The following is a 12,134-nucleotide window of genomic DNA, read 5'->3' as shown; positions in this document are numbered from 1 at the left end:
AATGAGAAAGTTACAAGATAAATAAATCAAACAAGACATCTAAGTTAACATATAAGTTTTTGAGGAGAGTTTGTAGCATATCAATCCCTTTACCTGATGCTGTTACCAGGAGGCTGTCTGAATCACATGGTCTACAGGATGAATCACTAACAGGGTTTATGGAGGAGCTACAGGCAATGGTGGTGGGAATGACAAAGGAATTTTCTGAACATGCAGGTTGGTTCAGTCCAGGAAAGTGGGAAGGCCAGGCACCCACCTGAGATGAGGCTATGGCTGGCATGGCACAGCCTGCAGGTGCCACAGATAAATCTATAGCAGGTTTTGGTGGCAGCTGAGGTGAGGACTTAGAAATAATTTCCTCATTTATTACCCTGATTCCTTGTGGTGAACTTGAAAGAGGTGAGGTCATGGTTTTGTTGTCAGTTTTTGCACTTGTATTTGGGGATCGATTACTATCCATTAAAACTTTAAGCTGTGGGTGTGGTGGAGAAGGAGCTTGTGAAAGCCCCGGTTTTTTAGGAGGAATAGGTGGAGGGTTTCCTCGGTCAATTCTTGATACACTTGGAGTCTTTAAAGTAATTTTTCCAACTGGGGTGTAAGTGCCAACATCCACTGAATGTGACGTCCCTGGCCGCGACGGAGCACTACTCTGAGGACTTGTAAATCTTGAAAGAGCTTGGGTAACAGTATTCCGAGCCGCCTGTTTGGCAACAAGGTTGTCACGACTAGTCGGGGATACATCCCTTGAGGGAGGGCTTTGGGTTGTGTTTCCATTTTGGTCTTGATCATTTGCATTTGCCTGAAATCTAAATCTAGCTGCTTGGACTCGTGGATTTAGGCCTGGATGGCCAGTAGTGCTGGCAGATGGTGAATGCAAACTGTGTACAGATGAAGAGAGCGAGGAATTCTGAGCTGTGGCAGTTGGTGTGGTGGGGGTGCAAAGAGAATTACTATTTGAAAAAGGGGAAGTGCTACTTGATAAATCAGGGGATGAGCCTGTACTTGGTCCATTTTCTTCAATTCTGTTTTGATTCTGTGCAAGAACAGGAGTTGTGGGAGGGACAAGTTCACTAGATGAAGATTGCCTATCAATGACAGGCTTCACAAATGCTGCATTGGCACACACATTCATTTTTGGATTGCCAGACACTAATGGGCTCACTGTAGAAGGCTTTATAGAGACAGTCAAAGGCAACTTCTTAGCGTTTTCGATGCTACTGTCCATCGTTACTGTCTCTGTTTGACAAGCAACAGTTCTTGAACTTGGCTCTTCTGTTTCAACAGAAATAGAAACAAGACTCCTATCATTATCCTTCTGAGAAAGATTAGCTTTACTTTCATTCTCCTTTTTTAATTGCTCAATCATTTTGATCATTTTATCTCTTTCTTCTCTGAGGTCACTGGTGTGTGTTTCCTCTTTGTGAAGTTTGGCACGCAACTGCTCTCTCTCTGTGTCAAACTCAGACAGCTGCTTTTCCATTTGAGCTTCCATTTGTGTACTTCTTTGCTTCTCAGCTGCAAGAAACTCCTCCAATTCAGTAGCCTTTTTCTTTTCCTCTTCAAATTTTGACATCACTTCTTCCAGTTTCTGGGCTTCTTCTACAATTCTGCCAGACAACTGCTTACACTCTTTCACTAGCATCAATACTACATGCTTATTCTTTCCACGTTCTTCTTCAAGGCGAGCAGATAGCTTTCTGTGCTCCAGCTCAAGATTCTGTAACTGACATTTTTCCACTTCCAACTGTAAGAAAACAGAAAATAATTCTCATTAACACTTCTCATTTCATAATAATCTAGTATTAACCTGACACTGATATTTTAAACCTGTGAGTATGACTAAAATGAACCCAGGAAGGTGATTTGTGACATCTAACACAAGTGCATATAATCTTATACAAGTAAAATAAAGAGAGCCATCTCTTATACAAGTAAAATAAAGAGAGAACAATTTAGAAACTAAGCAAACTCTTTTAATTTCCTCCATTGACAAGAGAGAGACTCTCCAAAGTAGTTAAATGCTTGTGATTCCTGAGTGATGGAGCTACCTGTTCTCCAAAAATTTGGCATAACAAATAGTCATCTCAGTAAAGCAATCAAACACAAGTAAGAGATGAGCTTTGCAAAAAAATCTTTTAGGACAGAAATGATGGGGTGAGGTTTTATCTCTTCCTCCAACTGAAGGAGATTAAGTCCATCATGAACATAACTGGTATCCTGGATCTTATTTTAAAATTTATAAATAAGATAAATTTTTGGCACAGTCAGAAATATTTCCCTGTACTTAATAATAGTGAAAATTCTCATTGACATCAGTGGTGTATAAGCTACTATTACTAAAATACAGTTAACAGATGAGAATAACTTTTCCCCTTATTCAAATAGCCATTGCCTCTAATTTATTTTGCCTACTGTTTACGCTTTTATTCACAGACCCTCTTCTAGAAAAGCACTGCAAAAATAGGGTAATAAACCATTTTATAAAACACCTTTGAGGAAGAAACCATTGTGGGAAATGATACCTACATTCTAAACATTATCTTGGTTTCAAATACTTCAAAACCTGTTTAGCAGCATAGAGGCTGCACTGGGGTTTTAGAGCTTTATCCCAGGTTGACACTCTGCACAATGCTTTTCACAAAACCACACCAACCCTTTCTCAAAAGTGGTAAATAGACTTATAGAATGGTTTAGATTGGAAAGGGACCTTGAAGTTCCAACCTCTCTGCCACAGGCAGGCACACCTTTCACTAGACCAGGCTGCTCAGAGCCCCAAAAAACAGTGCTAAACATATGAAAAACCAGGTATGGCATTATCAGTCCTTGCTAAACTGTATCAGCAGCAATATTTCTTTAGTTCTGTTAAAGTAAATACAGCTGTAAATTAAATTAACAAAATATTATAATGACACTGTATTTAGGAATAGTCCCAAGCATAGTTTACAAGTGGAAAAAAACCTTATTTTTAACTCAATGATTTCACTAAATTTTCAAAGGATACAGCATTTGCATGGTTCCCTAGAATTTCAAAACAAGTGGAGCATTCAACCATTTCTTTTCTTTTTTAAAACAGGTACAAAAATTATGAGAAATGTGTACAATTTCTAAAGCTTGGAGATGTATAAATATTATAGTTAAAACATTTTTATCAGACCTTTTATACTTTATTATTCTGCTATTTAGTTTTCAGATGAGCTTCTCATTCTATAAATTAAGTGCTGTGAAATTATATTACTTCTGAATAATTACAAACAGATTTTAATATTTAACTGGCATGAAAACAGCTTACCATATTATTATAATACCTTATTTGTAAGCATTGCATCTAAAGGATGGCTTCCTAATATAAATGTAAATCCTCTGATTTCAATATACAAAAGCAGCATTATTTTCTCATTTTATATTGTCTCCTATGTCTCTCTCTCCTTTCCTGTTGTTATTCTTTTGGCTGCATCATCTTTAATAGGGAAAAGCTTCTGAATGGTATTTTTCCCTTTAGATGACAGATTTGGAACTAGCTGCAATTATTTGTGAGTTTACAAACTAACAAGAACCTGATTTTCGCAAAATGTACTATATGCTTACACTGTATCCTATCAGTAATGTAAACATCTGGAAATGAGTTCAAGAAGGATTTGAAAAGGGGTAAAAAAGGATACTGAGAAAAAATATAGTGTCCCACAAACAATTAAGCCCATGCTGTCTCTCACCTCTGAAGGGCCTTTGCCCTTCAGACAGCATGCCTTGTAAGAAAATGTTGAGGAAGATTGGCGTGCACAGTTTAGTGAAAAACAGACAGAAAGATAATCTAACAGCAACATCCTTTTGAAGGGCCCTTACAGTGATGACAAGAGTCAAATTCATCTTGATAATGGCAGGTGGAGCTCCATAATAAAAGGTTACAGAAAAGAAAACTTGCCCTTTGAGAAGCTCAGTCTCAGAAAAAAATTCTTCATAAGGACACCAGTGCAGCAAATATGCAGTACTGCCATTCCTGGGGGTTTTCATGGCTAAGCAAGACAAATTCACAGATGACCAGATGTACTGATGATGATGATAATCTGCTTTAAGCACAAGGCTAGAATAAATTATACTAACAGGCCTTTTTCAACCCACACTTGCCTTTCCTTAAGCATGGATCCCAATACTAACTCCTCTCCAAGCTCTCAACAAATCAAGAGCTGCCATTTTGATGATCTGTTCAGGAAAACTCAAAATTAATTTTCACAGCAGCTCCAAGAAAAGCATTCAATGAGATGGAAGGGGATGGAGACTTAATACAAAGCAGATGCCATCTGAGAGTGCGATGTTTGTATGTGGTAAACCTTACAAGTCCTTTGTGCACCTCCTTGATTTTTCTACATGCTGGTATATTTTTATGCCTTGTTTTTGTGATCAAATAAAAATTTTAGTCATAGAATACTTTTGAGGTGATTATATTCACAGATATCAAGTCCCCCCTGGAATAAGAGTTCACTCTGTTTAAAGTTCAGTAATACCCAGAGAAAATAAACACAGCTGTACACAGATTTCATTCTTTAGAGTGGAACAGTGAACCAATTCCAAACATGAAGATAGAGGCATCACACATTTAGAGAAGGAGGAACCACTCTTGGAGGGAAGGGGCAGCAGCTGGCTTGTATTTAAGTTACATTTGCCTAGGCTGATTTTTTTTGTTACACTGTGTCACCCTACCTTGTTGAACATCTTTCGAAGTCCCTCAAAACACCTTCATTACCCTCTTCAACAGAAGGATTTGAGAGATGAAGAACAGACAGAAAAATGGAGGGAACGGAGGGAAGGTAAAACACTGAATGAACGGTTTGTGAATGCATGGAGATAGTTGAGAGATACATCATCTGTTGCCACAAACCCAAGGAATTTAAGAGTGTCTTGCACAAATAGCATTTATAATGAATCTTAAAAGAGGAAGATGTAATTCAGTAGACAGTCATGCAAACAGCTGCTTAACACCATGTAGTTTGATTTCAAATCCTTAAAATTAAAATTTAGAGATAAAAAAGCTCATGTATTCCTCTAGGAAGCAAAAGACAAAAGCATCCTTTCCTGTACAAATAGACTTACAGATACAGACTCTGGTAAAAAAAAGGACAAAAAAGAGAGAAAATTTGAATTTACATATTAATATACTGATATATTCTTAATATTTGACCCCATCTTAGGTGCATGTATCTGACCTTATAATAAAAGCCAGAGATAGATTAATAATTTAGGTACAAGAAGAGACTTGTGGCCATGCACTGAAACAAGAAACTAATTCAACTGTCCTGGCAGATGTATCAAGGTTTCTCCCAATATCCTTTTTCAGTCAGAACAAGTAAGCATGCTTGCCCTTTCCTGGTTTCATATTTACCGAAAAAGCTTATGAGAAAGAAAATTAATACTTAAAAGTTCTCAGAAACATGTGTGAGATACATGTAATAGTTCACTTCATATTAAACTGTTGAAAGACTTACATATCATAGTGATATCCTTTTTTTTTTTTTAATCTGTTTTCCTGAAGTCTTAACAGAACAGGGATGTTTAAATGAAACTAAACAACAGAGCTAAAGTAACCACAAAATGTTCCCTGGTTTAATTTAAGCATGTATTTCCAGCAACTTCCAGCACTTTCACATGCATGTTCTTTCCCAAAGACCAATCATTACCAAAATCTATTTTATGTTAATTGTCTTAGCCTGTTTGTCGTTTGGGGGTTTTTAAGTCAATCTAAATCTAAGTCACCAAAAACCTGTATCACAGCAGTAGAAGACATTCTATCTTATATGCAGTGAAGATGATTAAACACATAGAGAGCATTTTTTTCCTATTTATTCAAAAATACTTTATATGACTGTTTCATATAAAGGGTCTCTTTCCTCTCAGACACCCTTCCCCAACATGTGAATATTTAGCTATGTTTAAGAAATGTATGTCTTACATACTGGTGAAATACATGCCACCAACCAATCATTCACTTTCAAAATGACACTGTTTTATCTTCAATCTGGCACTTTTTTCTGCAGCGTAATTGTTCCAAAATTATTTTCTTTTTACAGTAAATGTTCTAAATATGCAAAAAAAATTATTTTTAGAGGTATAAAACATTTTTACTGATTTATGAAATAGAGCTACCTAATATAAAATTAAAAGCAATTATTTACTTTATTCAGGTTGGAATGAAAATAGGCTCTCAAGGCTCCAACAGTATTGGTTTAAAAATATCTTGTGATGATGCTCAGTTCACACTGAGCTAGCCTCTTATATATCCACTGTATCAACTTGTACCAGTTATATTTAATTTTTTCCATAAATAGAACTAAATTCACAGAACAAATGAAGCATGGATACAAAGGATCACCAGAAAACCAGCACCTCACCCTATATGAAAATTAAATGGCAACATTTGAACACTCGTAATGTTATCAAGACAAAGATGCAAATTAAAAATATGACATGAAAGAACAAATCAGGACAGGGAAAAGGAAAAAGTCAATAGCAGGATACCTTCTTTTGTCTGTTTTCAGCAGCAGCCAACTGAGCTGACATTCTTTCTTGCATTTTCCTGCAATGAGCCATAACAGCTTCTAAAATGGACAGAGGGTTCATACATATTGGCTTCTTTTCTTTATCACCAGCACCTGCCTCAAAGTCTCTCTGAAGAGCCAGAAATGGGTCGCTCAGATTAAATCTTCCATATCGCTCCTGGATAAAAACCTCTTTGCGCCGGGCCTAACAGGAAAAAAAAAAAGCAAATTAAAAACGGAGAAATAAAATGCATTCTTTGAAGTACAGCCACACATAGAAAAAACTTACACTACAGGGAAAGCAATATACGTGATTTAATATTTCAGAATATTTTATTTGAGTATTCATTTACATTCTCTAAAAGAAAAATATGCCTCAAAAAATCAGAAAAACACCCAGAGTGCAGAAAAACACCATAAAGAAAGAGAAATCATCCAAAAATAGATAAAAACATTTCTCTGTAACTTTGTTCAAATCCTATTTTGAAGAATAAGCAAAAAAAAATATAAAAAAAAAAAAAAAGGAAGGCTAAACCAGTCTGAGAGTCTGAGATACAAAGAGGAGAAAGAGACCAAATACTTACCCAGTGGCTTAGCACATCATTTGGCAAGCTTGAAGTTAAAATTTTAATATGAAAAGTTCATGAATGATAACACACATTTCAGGGCATGAGAAAACAAAGGGGAATGTAAGAACTATGTTAGAAAAAACTCTTAAAGACTCAAGTACAAATTACATACCTTAGTGAATGCCCAATGTTTTTCTATATATTGTCAACAAAACTGAAATATTCTCATAAATGAGAATTTGTCTGGAAAAGAAACAAGTGTGCCTACATATTCTGATGCTTTAAATACTTCTAGTTTGTTTTTCATTGTGATAGTACAAGTAGAACATCTTTATTAAAAAGACCAGGTCTTTGGAATGAAACTTCAGAAAAACCTGACAGAATTCGCTCAGACCTAGTTTGGCTTACAAAGTCAGGTAGTTACTGTTTGAAGAGATAAAAATAATAGATAGACCCTAATAATTTTTTATAAAGTGCCTTGCAAGTAACGCTGAATTAGTCTAATCTTTCTAGTATTTTAATCCCTTAATTTATAACTTATAAAATAAAAAAGCTAGTTCCAAAGGTAACATTACAAGACTGGGAAGAGGGGCTGTATTTGTATTTTGTGGTTCTATAAGATGAAGTTACAGGACAGTATGTAGCTCAGGAATTCAACCTTCATGGAAAGGAAATCATCAAAACGAAAAGCCTTACCATAAATGCATTACATTGCTAATCAGCCAAGCAAGATGATAAATCCAAGCAGGTCAAGAATTTAAACAGAGAGGAATGCACAGTCCATATATAAATTATCAACAACTTAAAATCCACTTAGTTTATATAAAGTGAGCCGTCAAAGTAAATGAAAAAACAGATGTAGCAGGTCTGCTGTAAGTCCAAAAATAAGACCACCAAGAGCCCTCATTATTAAATCCAAAGAAAAAGCCATGATGATTAACTGACTTTAGAGGCAAAGGCATAACCTGTGCCTTTATAGAAACAGATTGCCAGCCAGTGAAATAATGTGTATTTTCTATTTTTTTCTATGACCCATGACCAGCTGTCCTCTTGGAACTACTAAACGCATGTGATATGAATATATTCTTTGAAATGTTTTCTAACATGCACAGCAATTAATAGAGCAGGGCAAAAAGACTCAGTGTGCACCTGCCAAAACAGCAAGATGACTGGGCTTCAGATTCATTAACCAAGAGGATGAAACTATATAGTAGGGATGCCCTCCATCTGAATGAAAATCAAAACCAGAATTAAATTGGCTATAGGAAAATGCAGAAGGCAAAAACTGTGGAAAAACCAGTAAGTCTCAAACAGCACATGGCTTGGGATGACAGAATGGCTGAAGCCATAACTGCATAAGGTCAAGCACAAGGGAAAACAGACTGGCAACTCTCAAACCATAGTCAGCAAAGATATCTAAAGATGTTTCCAACTCAAAGGGGAATGAAATGTATATTAAAACAAATGTTTCCAGGTCTTTATACAAGGACTATATATATAAAATACAATAATTGGATGATTTCAAGGGAAGAAAATACATGATTTAAAAAGAAGGTACTAGAATAAAAGACACAGCAGAAACTTAGTAGAAGGGAAATGATGAGCATTTTCCCAAAGCTTAGGCACAAAGTGACAGAAAGACAAACTAGGCTTGAGGTTTTTTTTCAGGATTACTCTAGCCTCTAAATAATACTTCTGTCCCTTTGCAATTCACTAAAGTGAATTAACATCTAACATTTCTCTCCATATCAAATGGGAGAAATAGAAATGTTAGAATCAGAATTTTTTCTCTTATATTGTCTTTCTTTACTGAATTTCAAGTCATAAGAGCTAGTAGCAGTATCATAATATCTGTTATTCAGGAAAGTCATTATCTGTGGAATATACAATCTAAAATAATACTCCTTTAAAAAAAGTCTGTGTATTTTGGTGGTTGTGTTAAAGCAGCATTAGCAGTGCGTCACATATAACTTCAGTTGTGCAGCAAAATATAGAGAAAATAACATTTAAACTATTTATTTGTGAATAATTAACTGAAATAATTTTCAAGCACAACATTTTCAAAAATAGAATATGCACCCGCTATAGGAGGTCATCAGGACTACTGTATTGTGAAAGGTGCTGCATGAATTTATAAACCATCAGCTTCAGTTTTCTGCACATACTCATTTGATAAACAATGAACCTTTTAATGGAAGGACTGAGACAGGAAGTTTTTAGAAGTATGAAAAGATGTCCATGGGAAATTATACCTTTGTCAGCCTATGTTGGTGGTACACAAAATCATGACTTAAGATTTGAGCTAAATCCCCCTAAGAGGTAACTACTAATGAAAAGTCACAGAAGGCACACACAAATCAAAACTACATATATAAAACTAAAGAAAAAAACCCTTTAAACAGTTAATGCATGAAATTCACAATGGCAACAGAGCAAAAGATTAAACTTACAACAGCTTTTTAATTCAGTCAGTAAGAACATCACATTTATATTGAACTTTTAAACCTTTACACACGATCTGAAACATTAAACAGGGAAACTAAAATAAAGCTACTATTTTTAAAAAAGTAAACTTCTAAGTTTTTTTATTGCTGATCTGTAACATTATGTAAGATCAAGGATGGACTACCAAAAAAATAGATCTGAAAAATATCTTCAATGTTTTCATTTTAATAATTTCAAAAACAATCAAAAGGTAAAACACAGCTTCTCTTCAAGGAAGAGCTTAGTAGAAGTAAGACTTTTCAGTGTGAGAGAGACAATCAGGAAGAAAAGTGCTTGAGGTCTGTAGGCTGACAGGATGAGTGGTGCTTGTCCCATGATCTAATGAGGAAATTTTCAGTTGGACACAAATTATTTTCACTGAGAGCAGCTAAACACCAGAACATGTTGCCCAGGGAAAACAGGTAACTTCTATCATTGGGAGATTTCCCAAGATAGATTGGATAAAGCCAACTGCAACTCAATCCATGTTTGACCTTACTCCTGCTTTAAGAAGATTGGACTGAATGATCTCTCCAGGTGCCTTTACACCTACATTACTGCATAATTATTGATTTCTTCTAGGACTGTCATGTATTTATTTATTTATTTAAGCTTACAGATGATGGTAATCTTGTCAAGTAACAAATTACAAAAATGAGTTCTCAGAGGAAGGAAAGAAAAAATCTAATAATGGTAGAACAAGTCTTGTGTCTTGTTTTGGATCAAGACAATACTTTTCATGACCTGGGAAACAGAACTTTAAGTCCAGGATATTTTCAAAAATAAAAAATCAGTACTAAAAAGTCGCTAGGGATTATGCTTCTATACAATAGAAAGTGAAGGTTTATTCTCAAGTTTTCTCTCCTAAGTCTGTAGCTAACAAGAATCTGAAGGGCTGTTAAGATAAACTGCTTCTTTTATGACTCTCTCAGGGAGCCTGTCTCTTACCACATACAGCAAGACACCTCATTCATCCTACACCAACCTTTTTCAAGTTACCTCAAATTATCTGCAAGGTACCTCATGGATATTTTCACATCTTAACCTGACCTTTTTGCAGTCACTGATCCCATTTATCTACTGGCAAATGAAGATGGGCAGTGGGGTGTGCAGGGAGAGAGCAAAATGAAAATATAAGAACTGGTCTGTAACTATTTGTTTCTTGCATTCCAATTCAGAAGAAAACAAACATTTATTTTCAGTAACCAAACTGAGAATTATGAAGTACAATCAGACTCTTCCCCCTGTTATTGAAACAAGAATGTAAGGGGGCCAGGGAGGTCTTCAAATAGTACACCTCTTACTGTGGACTTACAGCTAAAAGAATAAAGCTAGGAAAAAGAAATGTGCTCAATTAATATATGTAAGAAATACATCAAATAATGAAAAAAAATAATCATATAAGCTACATTATTAGTTTTATAGCCTTAATAATTTATGTTGATATTAGTTGCATACATTCATTGAAATAAGTTTTCATAATTAGCAACATAATTCACATAAGCAACAGAACTTTTTAAGATTAATACAGTATCTTTCCCCCTATGTATCTCAGAGTTTCCTCTTAATTTATCTGCCAAATTAAGAGAGCTCAGCAGGTCCAAATCTTCCATGCAACTGATGATAAACATCAAAAATAGGACTGCATGTCCTACATTGCTGGGGAACAATGGAACTGTATTAATGCTGCCCCAGAACACTTAAACAAAATTTCCTTCCTTTCAAGACCATTTGTTGCTCTGATTAATTTCCTTTTCTACATTTATGATAATTGTTTCAACAGATGTTGATGGGTTCATATTAATATTTTCTCTTGACATATGAATTAGGGAATGGTAAAAAGTTTTCTAAAACTAACCAGTACAGAAGAGGAGGAAGTAAAAGCTTATTTTATATATTATGTTAAAGATGAGGGTGAGCCCTTAATTCTAAATAAAACTATGAGGGTAATTGATTTTTTTTAAAAGAGGAAGATGTCTGAAAGAGAACACACTTATAAATTTTCATCAGTGAAATTATATAGTTTCTTCAAGTGATTTTTTGTAGCTATTCAATTAAACAAAAGAGAATTATCAATGAGTATATATTCACAATAAAAACAGTACTTTGAGATACACCTGCAAAATACCAAAGACTGGAGGATATCATGCCTTTCTACAATGAGTTAAGAATGAGTCTTTAAATAAGGCTACTAATTTTCATACACAGTTGAGTCTGGGGTCCTTGTTAGTTTTTTTTTAGTTGCCTTTTTTTTAAATGCAGATGTAAATTAATGTTTTCAAAGTATCGTAAGATGCTACTTCCATATAAATATATATAGCAAAAACTTAAAATGGAAATGTAAACATCAGTGACTGAGGAAATGGTATCTTGCAGCATGGCTTCTGTCAATGAACATGTGATGCTCAATTTCTCCTTACAGTTTTAACTGCAGTCTAAAACTGACAGTGACAGTGCATGCCCATGCAAAATCTACATGAGAGTTAAATTTTACTGAACTCCATACTATACAAAAAATACTTTACCAATACATTACAAGTGTTTGTTTCCATGT

At 35.0% G+C, this 12,134-nt stretch overlaps 1 protein-coding gene across 1 annotated transcript in view; it reads right to left on the bottom strand.

Moving 5' to 3' along the window:
• Nucleotides 1-12,134, bottom strand: part of CTTNBP2 (cortactin binding protein 2) — a 77,375-nt gene that overhangs the window by 42,087 nt on the left and 23,154 nt on the right. Inside the window, exons 3-4 of the mRNA XM_021553472.2 lie at nucleotides 6,508-6,732; nucleotides 94-1,744 (exon numbers count right to left, since the gene is read on the bottom strand). Coding sequence (XP_021409147.2) covers nucleotides 94-1,744; nucleotides 6,508-6,732 — 1,876 coding nt within the window. The remainder of the gene's footprint in view (nucleotides 1-93; nucleotides 1,745-6,507; nucleotides 6,733-12,134) is intronic.

This window comes from Lonchura striata, chromosome 5, assembly GCF_046129695.1.
Source record: "Lonchura striata isolate bLonStr1 chromosome 5, bLonStr1.mat, whole genome shotgun sequence".
In the NCBI taxonomy this organism is placed as follows: Eukaryota; Metazoa; Chordata; class Aves; order Passeriformes; family Estrildidae; genus Lonchura; species Lonchura striata.
Note: the sequence above shows the minus strand (reverse complement) of the source record. Positions and strands in the feature narration are given on the sequence as shown.